Source organism: Polyodon spathula, chromosome 11 (genome assembly GCF_017654505.1).
Source record: "Polyodon spathula isolate WHYD16114869_AA chromosome 11, ASM1765450v1, whole genome shotgun sequence".
NCBI classification, from domain to species: domain Eukaryota; kingdom Metazoa; phylum Chordata; class Actinopteri; order Acipenseriformes; family Polyodontidae; genus Polyodon; species Polyodon spathula.
Window position 1 is genome coordinate 725591 of NC_054544.1, and position 19558 is coordinate 745148.

Sequence of the window (19558 nt, forward strand, 5' to 3'; positions counted from 1 at the left end):
TTTGCTCCCAGCAGTGGAAGAAGCACGAAATATTCACCTAAGCTATATGCATATTGCACCTATCTACTATTCAACAAAAAGAGCACCACATACCAACGGTAATGCATGCTGAAGCAGGTTACTATCACAGGAAGTATGGTAGCGAATGAGTGCGTCTCTGAAAGGGGTGGTACCCGTGCCTGCCCTGAGGTCACCTTAACTGTGCCAAATGATTCTAGACGTCAGCCCGTGGATAAATAGACTGGCGAGACCTTCACTTGCCCCAGTTCACACACTGCCTGTAGGATCCAGAGACCCGTGGCTTCTGCTTTCATTCCCCCGCAGTTTTCGCTGGAGTCGCATTCTGTTTCGGATCGAGGAGACATGCTGTTCTGGCACTCTCAGCCCGAGCCTTACCACCAGCACTCCTCATCGACAACGAGCTTTCTGCGGTAAGCTGCGCTCGACTGCCTATCCGAGCTGGTTCATGCAAAACGACCTCCTTGAACTGCGTGACAACACACACACACACACACACATATATATATACACATATGTATATATGTCTATATACATTAAGAAGTAGATATGTTATATAAACCAACTCGAAAAATAGGAGTAGTCTTGACACTTGTTAAAGGCTGGGACCTGTGGGAATGTTTACTGTTTACAGGTGTGTGAAGTCGTTTATTTTTCCCATACATTTATTTGACTGGTATTTCAAATGATTAGATGCATTGTATTCTATCTGTTGTAAAAGCCTATACACATTGATGCGGACGCTTATTTATATTCATTTGTAACTCTTTAAGATTCCTCTTGTGTATTGTGAGTAGATTCGCAGTGTTTTGGTAAATACTGTGATATGAAGTACTACATACACTATCCATTGGTAAATCTCTTATAAAACACAATAATTTAACATCAAGAGTACACTGAAACACTCACTGATCCCCATACGCGGGTTGGAAATGAAGTTACAAACAGCCTACGGAAAACATTGAGTAGCATCTCTACACTTTTCATATGAAACCCGAGATTCAGATTGCATTGTGAACAAGCAGGAGTTTAAGCATAGTACGGCGGTGACGTCTGTTTGGGAGAGGTGCTTTACGCGGTGCTGAAGTCTGGAGAGGTGCTTTACGCGGTGCTGAAGTCTGGAGAGGTGCTTTACGCGGTGCTGAAGTCTGGGGAGGTGCTTTACCTTGGGCCAGGCGATAGGAATTTACACTACTCAAGCGAGGGGAGGCTGTGGTCATGTGACCCTATCAATGCTTAAACCCCTGCTTGGGCGTTTTATTCTGAAAGATGTTTTACAATGAAATGCCAGTGTGAACGTGCCATTGTAGGAGCCACATCATGTGTTTATTTAGCTATTAATTCATATTCAGCGGGGTTTATATCTAAGTCCGTAATTAAGTACAGCTTTTGAGAAGCGGTTCATTGACGACGTCTTTCTCCTGGCCGTACAAATTAACTGCCTAATATTTTTTGGCGACGGGATTTGGGTTGAGACTGGATCCGGATCCCAAGTGTTTTCCGGTGTGATTCCGTTTGCAGACCTGCTCGATCAAGGCAACACATTCCAATAATTGCACGTGCTGATTTTGTTAATTCCAACCTGCTACAGAATGTAGAGGACCCGTTAGATTAAACATCATTCACAGCAAAACCAGATTGGCAAAAAATGAACCGTTTCATGTTTGTAACCCCCTCAAACGCAGAACAAACCCCCCCCCGCCACTGCGCTAGTTGGCAACAATCCCAGTTCAGATTGAGGGCAGCTGTCTAACAACCTCCCGTTTAGCATGCGTGGTTTTGGGGGCCAACATGCCTTCAGGGTCCAACAACAGACGGTTACGTGCCCCCCCCCCTCCCCGTGGCCCCCCCCCCGATTGTTAGACCCCCCCCCCCCCCTCCCCCCCCCCCCCCCCCCCCCCCCCCCCCCCCCCCCCCCCCCCCCCCCCCCCCCCCCCCAGTTGTGTTCCCCCCCCCCCCCCCCCCCCCCCCAGTCCCCCCCCCCCCCCCCCCCCCCCCCCCCCCCCCCCCCCCCCCCCCCTTTGTTCTACATATTTTTCAAAGTTGTTTTTTATGCATTGCTTCACTTGTAGAGATTTTGTCAACAAACGGCTATTTGTAATTGGTGGATATAAGTGATACTTGCTTTTGTTTGTGGGCATAAAGCACTGTTCCAAGACAATGATAAGGAACTGGAACAACCAGTTCTACAAGTTTAATAGGTTAACTATCGCTGTGGACAGCGTTTCATCTGAAGGGTTAAACTCCATTAGGCACACGTCACACTTGCATTACTGAGCTAACCCTTGAATACCTGTCATCCATTTGATAAAACTCTTGAGTGTTGTGCAACATTTTGAGAGTTTCACTATTTTGACCATGGAGAGTAATCCTGTATAGACAGTACCTGAGTTGTGACCTCTGGCTGGTAGCATTAGGCTATTGTTCCAGAATCTTGTGTCATGCAGTCTCCAGAACACCTCTTTGGAATTCTAACCTTGTCACTACAGTCAGTATCTACACCTCAGCGTGCGGGAGAGCGGGTCATGTTTCACATGGAGTGACATGCATTGTGGTGAAGGTGTTGTGCACCTTTCAGGGTTCAGTATTCATTCATTTATTGTTATTTTTATCACACCTGAGAATGAGCCCATAACTATCCTCTAGTGTTCAGTTGGCATGTATCCTCCTTGTGCTTTGTGTTGTGCAGGATGCCAATCTTGGTATTAAGGGTTTATTTTTGAATTGCAGTGATGTGCTGGCTCTTCCAATTTTCAAACAAGAGGAGCCTCAGCCATCTCCAGAGAGTGATTCGAAAGTGCCCCCGTTTCAATACGTTCTGTGTGCAGCCACCTCCCCTGCTGTGAAACTGCATGAGGAGACGTTGACTTACCTGAACCAAGGTAAGACTGAGTGACCTTTCAACTGTCCATACAGTGCATAGAGACGAGCAGTGAATGGGCAGGGGCACTATACAAGAGGATTCACAATGTTTTATACACTATAGGTACAGTATATAAATATGCACCTGCACTGTATAAATACAACCTAATCAACTTTAATATAGCGTGCTTGCCTGTTCACGCGTCCTAACTATTGATCTATATTTTCATCAGTAGCATTCCCCATCACTGGGTTCTGTATTTTAGCACACAGACTTCAATACAAGAAACTGGCGATACATACAAATGTGATCATTAGTAATGCTCTACATTTACACTGAGCTTGCTGCAAGTTTCAAAGAATGAATTTGTGAAATCTGAATTTTTAAAAGTGATTTTTAAAAGAGAAAATATAAAGTGCCAGTATATCTGGCAGTGCTACAACTAAGGGTCAGGTTTATTGAGTAACCTGCTGTCCTTTTGCCAAAAAAAAATAAAAATGTAATGGTTTCTTTTAATTTCTCAAAATGCAGGTCAATCCTATGAAATCCGCCTGCTTAACAACAGAAAACAAGCGTGTTGTACAGATTTAAGCAGCAAGTATGTTAAGGTGAGTGAGAGACTGTAAGTGTTTTAAATTAAAGGATGCCAGTGTTGCTCTAAATGCAAAAATGCAGAAAGGCTAACAAGATGCTCGGATACATTGTGAAAAGTGTTGAATTTAAATCAAGGGAAGTAATGTTAAAACTGTTCAATGCACTAGTAAGACCTCATCTTGAATATTGTGTGCAGTTCTGGTCACCTCGCTATAAAAAAGATATTGCTGCTCTAGAAAGAGTGCAAAGAAGAGCGACCAGAATTATTCCGGGCTTAAAAGGCATGTCATATGCAGACAGGCTAAAAGAATTGAATCTGTTCAGTCTTGAACAAAGAAGACTACGTGGCGACCTAATTCAAGCATTCAAAATTCTAAAAGGTATTGACAGTGTCGACCCAAGGGACTTTTTCAGCCTGAAAAAAGAAACAAGGACCAGGGGTCACAAATGGAGGTTAGACAAAGGGGCATTCAGAACAGAAAATAGGAGACACTTTTTACACAGAGAATTGTGAGGGTCTGGAATCAACTCCCCAGTAATGTTGTTGAAGCTGACACCCTGGGATCCTTCAAGAAGCTGCTTGATGAGATTCTGGGATCAATAAGCTACTAACAACCAAACGAGCAAGATGGGCCGAATGGCTTCCTCTCGTTTGTAAACTTTCTTATGTTCTTATGTTCTTATGTCTTCTCTGTAATGTAACTCTTTTGAAGAGCTTTAAGGCTCAATGGAGTTCCTGGAACTGCTTACACTGCTGTGCAGTGGGAGGCTTAAAGTATGCCTTGCAGTTGTGGATGGCTTGCTCAAGCTCGCTGCGCTAGGGCTGATCCTCGCGTGTGTGTGATTTTTTTTTTTTTGAATGCGTCATTGTGTTGGTGGAGAGGTGTGCTGCAGGTTGTGTGTAAACAAGTCCCTTATGTTTCAGGCTGTGTGTGTGTGATCGAGTCCCCTGTGTTTCAGGCTGTGTGTGTGTGTGATCGAGTCCCCTGTGTTTCAGGCTGTGTGTTTGTGATCGAGTCCCCTGTGTTTCAGGCTGTGTGTGTGTGTGATCGAGTCCCCTGTGTTTCAGGCTGTGTGTGTGTGTGTGATCGAGTCCCCTGTGTTTCAGGCTGTGTGTGTGTGTGATCGAGTCCCCTGTGTTTCAGGCTGTGTGTGTGTGTGTGTGTGTGTGTGTGTGTGTGTGTGTGTGTTGTGTGTGTGTGTGTGTGTGATCGAGTCCCCTGTGTTTCAGGCTATGTGTATGTGTGATCGAGTCCCCTGTGTTTCAGGCTGTGTGTGTTGTGATCGAGTCCCCTGTGTTTCAGGCTGTGTGTGTGTGTGATCGAGTCCCCTGTGTTTCAGGCTGTGTGTGTGTGATCGAGTCCCCTGTGTTTCAGGCTGTGTGTGTGTGTGATCGAGTCCCCTGTGTTTCAGGCTGTGTGTGTGTGATCAAGTCCCCTGTGTTTCAGGCTGTGTGTGTGTGTGTGTGTGATCGAGTCCTCTGTGTTTCAGGCTGTGTGTTTATGATCGAGTCCCCTGTGTTTCAGGCTGTGTGTGTGTGTGTGTGATCGAGTCCCCTGTGTTTCAGGCTGTGTGTGTGTGTGTGTGTGTGATCGAGTCCCCTGTGTTTCAGGCTGTGTGTGTGTGTGATCGAGTCCCCTGTGTTTCAGGCTGTGTGTGTGTGTGTGATCGAGTCCCCTGTGTTTCAGGCTGTGTGTTTGTGACTGAGTCCCCTGTGTTTCAGGCTGTGTGTTTGTGATCGAGTCCCCTGTGTTTCAGGCTGTGTGTGTTTGTGATCGAGTCCCCTGTGTTTCGGGCTGTGTGTGTGTGATCGAGTCCCCTGTGTTTCAGGCTGTGTGTGTGTGTGATCGAGTCCCCTGTGTTTCAGGCTGTGTGTGTGTGTGTGATCGAGTCCCCTGTGTTTCAGGCTGTGTGTGTTTGTGATTGAGTCCCCTGTGTTTCAGGCTGTGTGTGTTTGTGATCGAGTCCCCTGTGTTTCAGGCTGTGTGTGTGTGTGATCGAGTCCCCTGTGTTTCAGGCTATGTGTTTGTGATCGAGTCCCCTGTGTTTCAGGCTGTGTGTGTGTGTGATCGAGTCCCCTGTGTTTCAGGCTGTGTGTGTGTGTGATCGAGTCCCCTGTGTTTCAGGCTGTGTGTGTGTGTGATCGAGTCCCCTGTGTTTCAGGCTGTGTGTGTGTGTGATCGAGTCCCCTGTGTTTCAGGCTGTGTGTGTGTGTGATCGAGTCCCCTGTGTTTCAGGCTGTGTGTGTGTGATCGAGTCCCCTGTGTTTCAGGTGTGTGTGTGTGTGATCGAGTCCCCTGTGTTTCAGGCTGTGTGTGTGTGATCGAGTCCCCTGTGTTTCAGGCTGTGTGTGTGTGTGATCGAGTCCCCTGTGTTTCAGGCTGTGTGTGTGTGTGATCGAGTCCCCTGTGTTTCAGGCTGTGTGTGTGTGATCGAGTCCCCTGTGTTTCAGGCTGTGTGTGTGTGTGATCGAGTCCCCTGTGTTTCAGGTTGTGTGTGTGTGATCGAGTCCCCTGTGTTTCAGGCTGTGTGTGTGTGATCGAGTCCCCTGTGTTTCAGGCTGTGTGTGTGTGTGATCGAGTCCCCTGTGTTTCAGGCTGTGTGTGTGTGTGATCGAGTCCCCTGTGTTTCAGGCTGTGTGTGTGTGATCGAGTCCCCTGTGTTTCAGGCTGTGTGTGTGTGTGATCGAGTCCCCTGTGTTTCAGGCTGTGTGTGTGTGTGATCGAGTCCCCTGTGTTTCAGGCTGTGTGTGTGTGTGATCGTGTCCCCTGTGTTTCAGGTGTGTGTGTGTGTGATCGAGTCCCCTGTGTTTCAGGCTGTGTGTTGTGTGATCGAGTCCCCTGTGTTTCAGGCTGTGTGTGTGTGTGATCGAGTCCCCTGTGTTTCAGGCTGTGTGTTGTGTGATCGAGTCCCCTGTGTTTCAGGCTATGTGTTTGTGATCGAGTCCCCTGTGTTTCAGGCTGTGTGTGTGTGTGATCGAGTCCCCTGTGTTTCAGGCTGTGTGTGTGTGATCGAGTCCCCTGTGTTTCAGGCTGTGTGTGTTTGTGATCGAGTCCCCTGTGTTTCAGGCTGTGTGTGTGTGTGATCGAGTCCCCTGTGTTTCAGGCTGTGTGTGTGTGATCGAGTCCCCTGTGTTTCAGGCTGTGTGTTTGTGATCGAGTCCCCTGTGTTTCAGGCTGCGTGTGTGTGATCGAGTCCCCTGTGTTTCAGGCTGTGTGTGTGATCGAGTCCCCTGTGTTTCAGGCTGTGTGTGTGTGATCGAGTCCCCTGTGTTTCAGGCTGTGTGTGTGTGTGATCGAGTCCCCTGTGTTTCAGGCTGTGTGTGTGTGATCGAGTCCCCTGTGTTTCAGGCTGTGTGTGTGTGTGATCGAGTCCCCTGTGTTTCAGGCTGTGTGTGTGTGATCGAGTCCCCTGTGTTTCAGGCTGTGTGTGTGTGTGATCGCGTCCCCTGTGTTTCAGGCTGTGTGTGTGTGTGATCGAGTCCCCTGTGTTTCAGGCTGTGTGTGTGTGTGTGATCGTGTCCCCTGTGTTTCAGGCTGTGTGTGTGTGTGATCGAGTCCCCTGTGTTTCAGGCTGCGTGTGTGTGATCGAGTCCCCTGTGTTTCAGGCTGTGTGTTTGTGATCGAGTCCCCTGTGTTTCACAGGCTGTGTGTGATCGAGTCCCCTGTGTTTCAGGCTGTGTGTGTGTGATCGAGTCCCCTGTGTTTCAGGCTGTGTGTGTGTGTGATCGCGTCCCCTGTGTTTCAGGCTGTGTGTGTGTGTGATCGAGTCCCCTGTGTTTCAGGCTGTGTGTGTGTGTGATCGTGTCCCCTGTGTTTCAGGCTGTGTGTGTGTGTGATCGAGTCCCCTGTGTTTCAGGCTGTGTGTGTGTGATCGAGTCCCCTGTGTTTCAGGCTGTGTGTGTGTGTGATCGCGTCCCCTGTGTTTCAGGCTGTGTGTGTGTGTGATCGAGTCCCCTTTGTTTCAGGCTGTGTGTGTGTGTGATCGTGTCCCCTGTGTTTCAGGCTGTGTGTGTGTGTGTGATCGTGTCCCCTGTGTTTCAGAGCATCCTTCGCGTGGTGTTTCATGACAGACGGTTGCAGTACACGGAACACCAGCAGCTGGAGGGGTGGAAGTGGAACAGACCAGGAGACAGGATCCTTGACATCGGTGAGAACCCAAATCTACAGCGAACACTCGAGACCAAATCCAAGCTTAAACATGAGTACCAAAAATACTGCATGTGCTGTGGTGACTGTCTGCCTTAAACATATCACTAATGCACATGAGTTTAATTGAGCTGTTCTCCCGAGCTCCCAGTTTCTCCACAGTCTTGAACCTTCTCCCTATCAGAGGGATGGACATAAAACTCCCATTGCATACAACTTTGATCCATACCTGGTTTTACTATGAGACACACCTGAGCTTGTTCCCTATACACACTGTGTATTATCAGGCTTGTATTAAAACATGGAATGGGTGCAGTAGTCGTCTTCTTGCCATCCCTGCAACCCTATTGCTGAGGTTTCTCAAATCAGTAAAGAGCAGATTGGTGCAGTGGACTAATTCACCAGCACCACATGTGCTTCCCTGTGGAGGCCTGGGTTCGAATCTTATTTTTATTGCATTTATTTTTTTCTGTAGATATCCCATTGTCAGTTGGGATCATTGAGCCCAGAGCCAACCCAACCCAGCTGAACACTATCGAGTTCCTGTGGGACCCGGCCAAGAGAGCCTCCGCATTTATCCAGGTAACTCTCGCCACGAGCCGGTTCGGATTTTAAACTTGCTTGATTTGTCGCATTCATGGGGGTCTTTATTGCAGGTTCATTGCATCAGTACAGAGTTTACTCCCAGGAAGCACGGAGGAGAGAAGGGCGTCCCGTTCCGGATCCAGATCGACTCGTTCAAACAGGACGCAAGCGGCGAGTATACGGAGCATGTGAACTCAGCCAGCACTCAGGTTAAAGTCTTCAAGGTATGGAAATGCAAACGACAGGACCGAGATCAAACCTGCCCTTAATGCTGGTATACCTACATTAGACCTTCACCTGGAAGCTACAGATAAATCCCTGGAAGTGACTGCAAATCCATTCCCCACCCAGAATGTTGATCTCCTCCAAAGCCAAGGGAACGCTGTTGTATTAATCTCTAAAGGAGTTGAATGTGAGAAGTGCCACTGAAAAGGTTGTTCGATTCCTGTGTTCTTTTTTAATTGCAGACACTTTGATTTTGAAAGCTAGTGATCGCCTGGGTTCTACTGCAGTGTATAGAAACAGTTCAGTTCACTGTACCAATATACTTTTAAGGTGATGCGTTTAAAATATAGATCAGATATTAAAAAATGTTTACATATTTATTCTGCTTTCCATCAAGCCCAAAGGAGCCGACAGAAAACAAAAGACGGACCGAGAGAAGATGGAGAAAAGAAGCCCTCACGAAAGGGAGAAATATCAGCAGTCATACGAAACCACTTTCCTTACAGAGGTGAGCTTGTTTACTGGCATTGCATACACAATGTGACGCGCACAGCCTGGCGCAGGCGAGCACGCTGCTTCATTAACCACAGAGGCTGGCTTCGAGGGTCAGCTTGAACGATGAGCCTCTGTGTCCGTGCTCTCGAAGCCTGGGCAACGCAGTCGGCAGGACCCTGTTGTTTAACTGCTAGCAGAATTGGCCTTTTCCTGGTAAACAGATGTAAAATCAGCTTGTAAAAAAATTAATAGTAAAGCAAAAACGTTTCATGGTTGAAAAGTTGTATTGCTACAGGGGAATTTTCTCATTCATATCATTGCTTTAGATCTTTCCAAACCGCTGGTTTCAATGCTGAAAATAAAAATACTTGCAAAGTACTGAAAGCGGCATTTTGGTTTGAATTTAGTGTTCTCCCTGGCCTGATCTGCCCTGTGTGATGAACACCCCTTCCCCTGGTTACAGCAGCTCTCCACCGAGCTTCAGCATCAGAGATGGGTAAGCAGCGCCTTCTCCACTGTGCTGTAGCATTCCAGCTGGCACCGATGCCCGCTTCTGCACTTTACTTTCCTAGTCCAATTATTGTTTAACCCTAACCCTTCCCTCAGCGACATTTAAAGTGTCGTCAGAACTATAAGATTTGCATTTTTTATTTATTTTTTCTCCATTCATATCTATACTCGATAAAGGTGTTATTGTTTTGAATTCTATAACTTGCATTTTCAGCTCGACAAAAATAATTCAGGACTGAAAGGGTTAAAGAAAAACTTTGCGTGTGTGCAATGAGAGTTCTCTTAACAGATGCATTCTTCTTGTATAAAATCGCTTTTGTATCGTTTTCAGTTTGTCTTCTCGTCCTGATAACTTTTTTGAAAGTCAGAAGTACTTAGCAGCCCAAAAGCAATTGAGCAGCGCAAACGTAAACAGAAACCGAGCCCTGTGCTGCAGAATACTGGGGCAGTGATAGAGCCAGGCGCTGTGCGCTGAGACACACACACGGTGCTCCCCCGTGATAAAGGACCTCGTGGACTGAGCTTGCACATTGACCTGTTTGTGTTCTCTTTCTTTCCTGCTTTGTGAAATAGTAGAAACGTCTCTCCAAGTCAAGAGGGGGACCTGCTCCTTCCCAGCCTCGCCGATGTAAGTATGATGAAGATTTATTTTTATGTGATGCTTTTTTTTATTTTTTAGGAGTGGTTTTGAGGAGTCTGGTGCAACTGTTCATTACAAATATTCTTTTTGCAATGTAGCCCCTCCTGCCCAACGCTTCGATCCAAGATGCCCAGCAGTGGCTGCACCGACATCGCTTCACTCCCTACTCTCGGCTGTTTTCTAATTTCTCAGGTGAGTGGAAACTTCACCTGTGCTTGTCTATAATTGTCTTTTTTAAAGTTACGAAGGAAAAGTAGTCAGAGCTGCACTAAGCAAGAGGTTCCTTGCACAAAGCTAACCCTTCCACTCCTGGTCTTTGTTCCAGCCCTGTTCTAAAGTGTTTGATTGAACCGATTAAACCTCCTTCCAGACCCTGAAGAAGTTTATGATCTCATTTTACCTGTTCAACCTGGAATGGAATAACCCTCCAGGACCACGATTGGACACATCTGCTTTAATGTATTTAACCACACAACACAAATGGCACCACTCTAGTTACAGAAGTGTTTTCCCTTTTAAGATGTGTTTGTAGCATATACTGAGAAAGACCTAGTTGAAACAAAAGATTTGTTATGTGGTGTGTTATTTGATTTCTTTACATTGGCCTGGTTAAATCTCTCAGGTGCTGATTTATTAAAGATGTCCAAAGAGGACTTGGTCCAGATCTGCGGTCCTGCTGATGGAATCCGGCTTTACAATATAATCAAGAGAAGGTAGGTGGTGTCCCTACAACTCCTCTGGGACCCCAGCACATTTCATTAGTACTGCTGGGAAGGGGCTCGGGGTGAGACTGAGTGCCAGGTCCTGGACGGGACCCTCACAGCTCGCATTGCACTTGGGCTCAGGGTGAGACTGAGTGCTGCGTGGACAAGACCCACAGTGTGTGGAGGTGGAGGGGGGAAGAGGGAGAGGGAGGTGGAGGTGAGTGGAGTGGAGGAGATGGAGTGTGGGGGAGTGGATGAGAGGGAGAGTGAGGTGGAGATGGGGGAGTGTGGAGGAGAGGTAGTGTGGAGGAGAGAGAGAGGGAGATGGTGGTGGGGGAATGTGGATTAAGAGGAGGAGAAGGAGGAGGTGAGGTGAGGTGAGGAGAGGAGAGGAGGACGAGCCCCAGAGCCCCAACACCAGTGAGATAACATTCCAAGTGAGCATTTCAAACTGCATAGAAAAAGTGACCAAAAAGTAATCTGTGCTTTGAATTCCACCAGGAACGTCCGCCCACGCCTCACAGTCTATTTGTGTCAAGAAGCAGAACACACCGGGGCTGTGCAGCCACAGAAACAGGGCCAGAGCGCCAGCTCACTGTGCGGTAAGGATGTTCGTTGGGTATCTCATCAATGAGCCAGGCTGGCTAAGGAAGGCCCTCTCTATTGGAAGGAGCGCTCTTTGCAATTGCACAGCATTCTGGTGAAGAGACAGGACTGTATTTTGAAAGCATCAGTGTGCCAGTCAATGGACAATACCACAGTACTGACTCACTAATGATTAGTGGATACAGCACAATCATATGCTGCCTAAATCAGTCAAATTAATCTAAATATTTTCCCTTTTCTCTTTAGTATACCATGCTATCTATTTGGAAGAATTGACAGCACTAGAATTGACAGAGAAGATAGCTAACTTATACAGCATTGCACCCTGCCAAATCCACCAGATCTACAGACAAGGACCCACAGGGGTCCATATCTTAGTGTCTGATGAGGTAAGGGACCAAAAAAGGAAACCAGAACACATCAAGTCATGTACAGTGCACTGATGAAAGTGGGTAATGACCTTAAGTCAGAAGGCAAAGAAACAATATTTTTCTTTCCTGGATTCGTAATGAACCAAACTAAGTGACTGAGCCCCAGAGAATGACACTGTGAAGGGCTAAGGCTTTGACAGCCCGATTAGGGGATTCCTTGAAGTTTAGGGAACTGATCGGTAGAGTCCATAGATATTGCTTTACAAAAACCTATGAGCACATCAGTGTCATTCTCTCCACAACACTCCATCAGTGTCATTCTCTCCACAACACTCCATCAGTGTCATTCTCTCCAACACTCCATCAGTGTCATTCTCTCCACAACACTCCATCAGTGTCATTCTCTCAGTGTCATTCTCTCCAACACTCCATCAGTGTCATTCTCTCCAACACTCATCAGTGTCATTCTCTCCAACACTCCATCAGTGTCATTCTCTCCAGCACTCCATCAATGTCATTCTCTCCAGCACATCATCAGTGTCATTCTCTCCAGCACTCCATCAGTGTCATTCTCTCCAACACTCCATCAGTGTCATTCTCTCCAACACTCCATCAGTGTCATTCTCTCCACAACACTCCATCAGTGTCATTCTCTCCACAACACTCCATCAGTGTCATTCTCTCCAGCACATCATCAGTGTCATTCTCTCCACAACACTCCATCAGTGTCATTCTCTCCAGCACATCATCAGTGTCATTCTCTCCACAACACTCCATCAGTGTCATTCTCTCCAGCACATCATCAGTGTCATTCTCTCCAGCACATCATCAGTGTCATTCTCTCTAGCACATCATCAGTGTCATTCTCTCCACAACACTCCATCAGTGTCATTCTCTCCACAGCACTCCATGCTGCATTATAAGGTAACACTTCAAGGAACTAAGGGGTTGATTTGATCAATCTATAGCCTAGCATTGCATCAACTTTGTTTTTTTTTCAATCACTGTTTATGGATTGTCCTAGGATAACCACAGATAGGTTGATGTTGCAATCTAGGTTAACTTTCCCCTGTGCTGTAAAATGCTCTAAACACAGTCCAGCTGTGGTTCGTGCCAGGAGGGTGTAGGTTGATCAAATCAGTTCCTGTTCAGCCTTGTTGGAAGCCAGAGAAACGCATTTGCTGTGGAGGACTGTGTTCTTCTCCCACTCTTTATATATGGTCTGTATACTGAATGGACTGATAACTGTAAGAATACTGTGTTGCTTCATACAGACTTGTAGAGACATATTTTATACAGCTTTCAACCCCTTCAAACCGTTGGACTGTCAAACCAATAGAAATGTGAAGCCAAACATGTGCCAGTGCACTAAGCCTGCGCTGTAAAAGTTAATGAGGTGTAAAGCAACACATTAATGCTTCACTTTAACTATGGAATGCTTATCTGAACCTTCCCAATGCTCTGCCCCTCGTCCTCTGCCGTTCTGCAGCCTTCAGAGTGATTATACGCTAGGCTGGAACGAGGGACACAGAAGCCCCGAGCCAGGAGGCTAAATGAAGTGCTGAAGTTACTGATTAACACTTATTGCTTTATTTTTGGTTCTGGTCATGCGCCTGAGTGATGCAAATGAGGGTTCAGCAAAGTGAATGGGTTTCATGCTTCATTTGCTGCAACCTCTCTAGCCCAAAGTGTGCTTGCTGTGTTCCAGATATTTTTTTTCATTCGTTTTTTTTTTTCTTTTTAGATGGTGCATTACCTCATCGACGAGTCGTGTTTTGTAATCAACACACTAAAAGGTATTGTTTGTGTACAGTTCTCTCTCTGCTTGTGTGTTTCGGTGCAGGGGTTGATTGGAGTATCATTGGGGGTGTTATTTGCAATATCTATATATCTAGATCTATATCTATATATATATATATATATATATATATATATATATATATATATATATATACAGCTCTGGAAAAAATTAAGAGACCACTGCAAAATTATCAGTTTCTCTGGTTTTACTATTTATAGGTATGTGTTTGGGTAAAATGAACATTTTTGTTTTATTCTATAAACTACTGATAACATTTCTCCCAAATTCCAAATAAAAATATTGTCATTTAGAGCATTTATTTGCAGAAAATGACAGCTGGTCAAAATAACAAAAAAGATGCAGTGTTGTCAGACCTCGAATAATGCAAAGAAAATAAGTTCAGATTCATTTTTAAACAACACAATACTAATATTTTAACTTAGGAAGAGTTCAGATATCAATATTTGGTGGAATAACCCTGATTTTCAATCACAGCTTTCATGCGTCTTGGCATGCTCTCCACCAGTCTTTCACATTGATGTTGGGTGACTTTATGCCACTCCTGGTGCAAAAATTCAAGCAGCTCAGCTTTGTTTGATGGCTAGTGACCATCCATCTTCCTCTTGAAAGGCATGGCATGAAGCATTGTCCTGCTGGAAAAAACAATCCTCAGAGTTGGGGAACATTGTCAGAGCAGAAGGAAGCAAGTTTTCTTCCAGGACAACCTTGTACTTGGCTTGATTCATGACAAAGCTGCCCGATTCTAGCCTTGCTGGAGCACCCCCAGATCATCACCGATCCTCCACCACATTTCACAGTGGGTGCGAGACACTGTGGCTTGTAGCCCTCTCCAGGTCTCCATCTAACCATTTGATGACCAGGTGTTGGGCAAAGCTGAAAATTGTACTCATCTGGGGGTGCTTCAACAAGGCTGGAATCGGGCAGATTTGTCTTTGTGAAGGATGCATGAATCAAGCCAAGTACAAGGTTGTCCTGGAAGAAAACTTGCTTCCTTCTGCTCTAACAATGTTCCCCAACTCTGAGGATTGGTTTTTCCAGCAGGACAATGCTCCATGCCACACAGCCAGATCAATCAAGGTGTGGATAGAGGACCACCAGATCAAGACCCTGTCATGGCCAGCCCAATCTCCAGACCTGAACCCCATTGAAAACCTCTGGAATGTGATCAAGAGGAAGATGGATGGTCACTAGCCATCAAAAGCCGAGCTGCTTGAATTTTTGCACCAGGAGTGGCATAAAGTCACCCAACATCAATGTGAAAGACTTGTGGAGAGCATGCCAAGGCGCATGAAAGCTGTGATTGAAAAATCAGGGTTATTCCACCAAATATTGATTTCTGAACTCTTCCTAAGTTAAAACATTAGTATTGTGTTGTTTAAAAATGAATATGAACTTATTTTCTTTGCATTATTCGAGGTCTGACAACACTGCATCTTTTTTGTTATTTTGACCAGTTGTCATTTTCTGCAAATAAATGCTCTAAATGACAATATTTTTATTTGGAATTTGGGAGAAATGTTGTCAGTAGTTTATAGAATAAAACAAAAACGTTCATTTTACCCAAACACATACCTATAAATAGTAAAACCAGAGAAACTGATAATTTTGCAGTGGTCTCTTAATTTTTTCCAGAGCTGTATGTGTGTGTGTGTGTGTGTGTGTGTGTGTGTGTGTATATATATATATATATATATATATATATATATATATATATATATATATATATATATATATATATATATAAATTAATTATATAGTAAAATTGTAGGTTTTATCAATTATAAGTTTACAAATATTGTCCTCCTTTAAGAACTGGATAGCCATAGCTTTATCTTGTAAAGTTATATCTCTGCAGCTGTAGCCCTGCGCATTGAACATTACTGCCTGTTTAATCTGTATAAAATGTAAAACTTGTGAGCACTATCTGAGTAATGTAGGGTGCACCCTGCATGTGGTAAACACTGGCAGTGTGATGCAAGCTCTTCTCTATTTAAACATTCACTGATGGACTTTTGTTTGATTTCAGCTGAAAGCAGCGAGGGCTACCATATTATTTTGAAGTGACTTGGCTGCAGAGTACGTTTATTGAGTAAGCAAGAATACTCGGACTCAAAGACTTGGGGGGGGGGGGGGGGGGGGGGGGGGGGGGGGGGGGGGGGGGGGGGGGGGGGGGGGGGGGGGGGGGTGAAGCCCTCTCCCAAGCAGATGTGCAGGATAAATGTGTTTTGAAACACTTGGAATCTTAAAACATGGAGAAGACAAAAGAAGCAACCAGAATGAAAGTGAACTTGGGTTGCTTTTTTTTCTTGTTGACTTATTTGCAAGATGTCACTGTGTGTCTTAGTCCCATTCCTACGAGGAACAGCACAATGATTGATGTTCTAGGTAACTTGCATCATTTTCAGAGTATAATATGCACTCTTTTAAACATTTTGCTAGCGTTTTTATACAAGGGGTGCGCCTTGTACAAGACATGCTGGCTATGCAAGAGTTTTACAAGATAACAGTTACACGCTTTGCACGGATGTGTGAGTTATAGTCTAAAAATGATGGGAATAATATCTATAATTTAATTTTGTTTGATCAAAAATGAAGAAAAGGGAAATGTTTTTGTATTTTTTATGAGTTAATGAGATATTTGGGAGGGCAAGGGCACTTAAATTATATTTATATTAACATATCACAATAGTGCTGGAGAAGTAAGTAAAGGGAAAATGAATAGGGGGTTGAACAGTCTGTCGAAGAAGGGACTTCACAAGTGCTCTTTACAGAAAGTGCAGCTTTAAAATGCAACGCTGAATTCCACTGCCATGTGTGCTTGCTGGCGAGTACAGTGCTGTACTACTACTGTATACTCTACACACATTCCGCTCTGCACTACAAATAGGATTTATACCTTCATCTATTAGGATCTCTTTTCTTTTTTAATTGCAGCAGGGAAGGTGTAATTTTTTAAATTTTATTTATTGCCTTTTAGCACATTATAAATAAAAGGACGGATGATGTTATCAATTGCTCTAGAATCAATAAATCTCAATCTTTAGTTTTCACTCCATTTCTGAATCTGGGAGAACATTAGTCAGTTATCTTTCAAAGCTAGAATGTGGCGTTCTAAACCGAGCAAGTAAAAACACATCTCTCAAGGTCTTGGGTTGCTGGTTTTCTCAATTCGTAATGTTAGCATGGAGGTAATTAAGGACGCTTCTGTGGCCTGTTGTGTTGTGTGAGGTGCACCCTTTTGGAATAGGATGCTAAAACCTCTCTCTTGCCACAGTGGCGTGGTGCTGGAGCACTGAATGAGTGCAGAGTATGGGTGCACTACCAACCGAGATTTCCAAACTGCTCCGGTCTGATACTTGTGTAAGGACCCAGGCAAGACGCATGTATTTTTATTAAGAAAATTGGGAGAGTTAATTTTTCACTGCCTACTTGCCAATAATATAGAACAGCTGGTTCGGAAAGCAACTTCACGGGGAGCAGGCTCACTCGCTCGCTCTCGTCCCTTTCATTGGGAATGCTCTTGAGTTCGGCTTGCTCGCTCTTGTCCCTTTCATTGGGAATGCTCTTGAGTTCGGCTTGCTTGCTCTCGTCCCTTTCATTGGGAATGCTCTTGAGTTTGGCTCACTCGCTCGCTCTTGTCCCTTTCATTGGAAATGCTCTTGAGTACAGCTCACTAACTCGCTCTTGTTCCTTTCATTGGGAATGCTCTTCAGTTCGGGGTCCCCAGTACTGCAATTCATAAAACCAGCACTCCGCTTGAGAGAAGTAGAAGCAGGTGTGCAGTGTATTTCAGAGGAAGATTCCCTGGTACCCGGCTGTAGCCTGTGTCCCTTAACGTTCATGTGCACTAAATTCCCGAGCAGAAAAATAAATAAATCAATAAATATAAAAGTCAACAGAACTCTATTCTTAACCTGTGTATTTTTCCAGTGCAGGTATTTCATTTCTGTTTTTATTTTAGCATCAACTCTCTGAATTTCAGAGATGAGTCCACTACAAGACTTGACAATATCTGGGTCATTAGCTCTCTCTCTCTCTCTCTCTCTCTCTCTCTCTCTCTCTCTGCTTTTGCAACCTGTGACAAAGTGTCCTGGGTGCAATGTGAGTACCTTTTGTGCAATATGGCATTCTAAAAGAAATGCCTTTTTTTCAAAAGGCGAATGGAGTATTGAGTTGTGTTTTCTTTGAAATGGCATTCTTGTGTGTTCTCTTTCTAAGCTTAATGGATGGGTTGTTTATTTGAACCATGTACTTAACAAGGTCCTGCGTGGTTTGGGCATAGCTGGAGATCTAGACTCTGTAATCTCTTGAGTGTGCAACAGATACATTTACAAACTGAGGTCAAATGATAACTTGGAGCTGTGTAGAACAGCCGGGAACAGAAATGTATATTTGAAAAGTCTGCACTTTGTCCTTGTTGACAAAAGCTTATGAACAAAAAACATGGGGAGAGCGAAACCAAGGAGTGGGGTTATAACAATGAAGATGGCATGCTGCATGAGCTCCAAGTAGTACCATTTCAAACAGTAATGTGAATGCAGTCTGTGCACAAGGCAATCAAGTTTTAGATGTATGCTATATACTTTATATTTAACCATGAAGCACATACCAAATACAACTAAATCAACTAAATGTAATGGCATTGCTGGGGTCCTTTTCTTGTGATGCTGTTTTAGTCTTCTATGTTGTTACATGTCTACCTTGGTGTTTGCGTGTATCCTGTGAGAATGTAAGGGGTTGTATTGCATATTCAGTTAATGATTCTTTTTTTCAATGTGTGTAGGTTTTTTTTATTTATTCTTTTATATTCAGTGGCAATCATCTTTTTTGCTTGTTCTGTTCTGTCCCAACTTGTATACAATGTATTAAAGATCACTGTTTGTTTGCAAGGCGCGTGCAGTTGTTTTTTTAATTAGCTGCCCCGTGTCTATGTTGAAACCACAAGGAATTCTCTCCGTACTCGTGTATTTGTGTTGAAACCACAAGGAATTCTCTCCGTACTCATGTGTCTGTGTTGAAACCACAAGGAATTCTCTCCGTACTCATGTGTCTGTGTTGAAACCACAAGGAATTCTCTCCGTACTCGTGTGTTTGTGTTGAAACCACAAGGAATTCTCTCCGTACTCGTGTGTCTTTGTTGAAACCACAAGGAATTCTCTCCGTACTCATGTGTCTGTGTTGAAACCACAAGGAATTCTCTCCGTACTCATGTGTCTGTGTTGAAACCACAAGGAATTCTCTCTGTACTCGTGTGCTTATGGGGGGGCTGGCAGGGGAATGATGTCATGTTTTGTGGTGTTTCGGTGCAGTTTTGCACTGATTTATTGTTCTGTTCTGCTTGGAAAACCGAGAGAATTCTATATCTGGTTTGTACACTAGACTACTGAACAGTAAATAAAATAACCTTTTTGTAATAAAAGCAGCAGCTGTTCTGGTTGTTGTTATTATTATTGTTATTATTTTATTATATATGTATGTAGTAGTGCCAGAAATTATACAAAGTGTAGATTCTATGTTTTCCCTTTTTCTATATATTTTTTCAACTGACACCTTGTAACCCAATTCAAAGCATGCCCGTGTCTTACCCCCCTTGTACTGTTAAAGAGTATCAGACACTAATGATCAGGAATAAGACTAAACCCTTCTTGTTCCCTGGAGTCTCCGGGGTGCTTCTGAATCCGTCCTGTTTTGAGGAGGGGTCGTCAGGCTGCCGGCTCAGCTCTCCCCACAGAACCCAAGTCATCCTGGGCCTCCTCAGCAGAGACCATTATAAAAGTAAACCTGTTCAACATGGTGCCCCATGGTAACCTATAGTATAATCAAAGTACAGGCATGTGAACAGCATGGGGAACTGCAGAATGGCTGTGGTAAATGTTTACAAGGGGAATGTAGTACATGTGAAACACACACAGCTGCAGTGACACAAGTTCACGTACCTGCCGTGTGTGCAGAGCGACGGGAACCTGATGAACCTGAC

The 19558-nt window shown here is 44.6% G+C and overlaps 1 protein-coding gene across 3 annotated transcripts; it reads left to right on the forward strand.

Moving 5' to 3' along the window:
• The first annotated feature begins 250 nt into the window (after window positions 1-250).
• Window positions 251-18470, forward strand: LOC121323143 (transcription factor CP2-like protein 1). Of its 3 annotated transcripts, none has more exons than XM_041263958.1 (16): window positions 254-431; window positions 2749-2900; window positions 3413-3489; window positions 7519-7624; window positions 8099-8205; window positions 8280-8432; window positions 8831-8941; window positions 9336-9424; window positions 10015-10066; window positions 10177-10270; window positions 10701-10791; window positions 11284-11384; window positions 11635-11777; window positions 13504-13555; window positions 15608-15700; window positions 15753-18470. In XM_041263958.1, exons 1-15 carry the CDS (start codon window positions 364-366, stop codon window positions 15643-15645), a joined length of 1434 nt encoding a protein of 477 aa, XP_041119892.1. In that variant the 5' UTR covers window positions 254-363; the 3' UTR covers window positions 15646-15700; window positions 15753-18470. The 3 variants fall into 3 exon arrangements, with proteins under 3 accessions (XP_041119893.1, XP_041119892.1, XP_041119890.1); XM_041263956.1 differs by having other exon boundaries at window positions 255-431; window positions 10012-10066; XM_041263959.1 differs by lacking the exons at window positions 11635-11777; window positions 15753-18470 and having other exon boundaries at window positions 251-431; window positions 10012-10066; window positions 15608-15695.
• Window positions 18471-19558: the final 1088 nt, after the last annotated feature.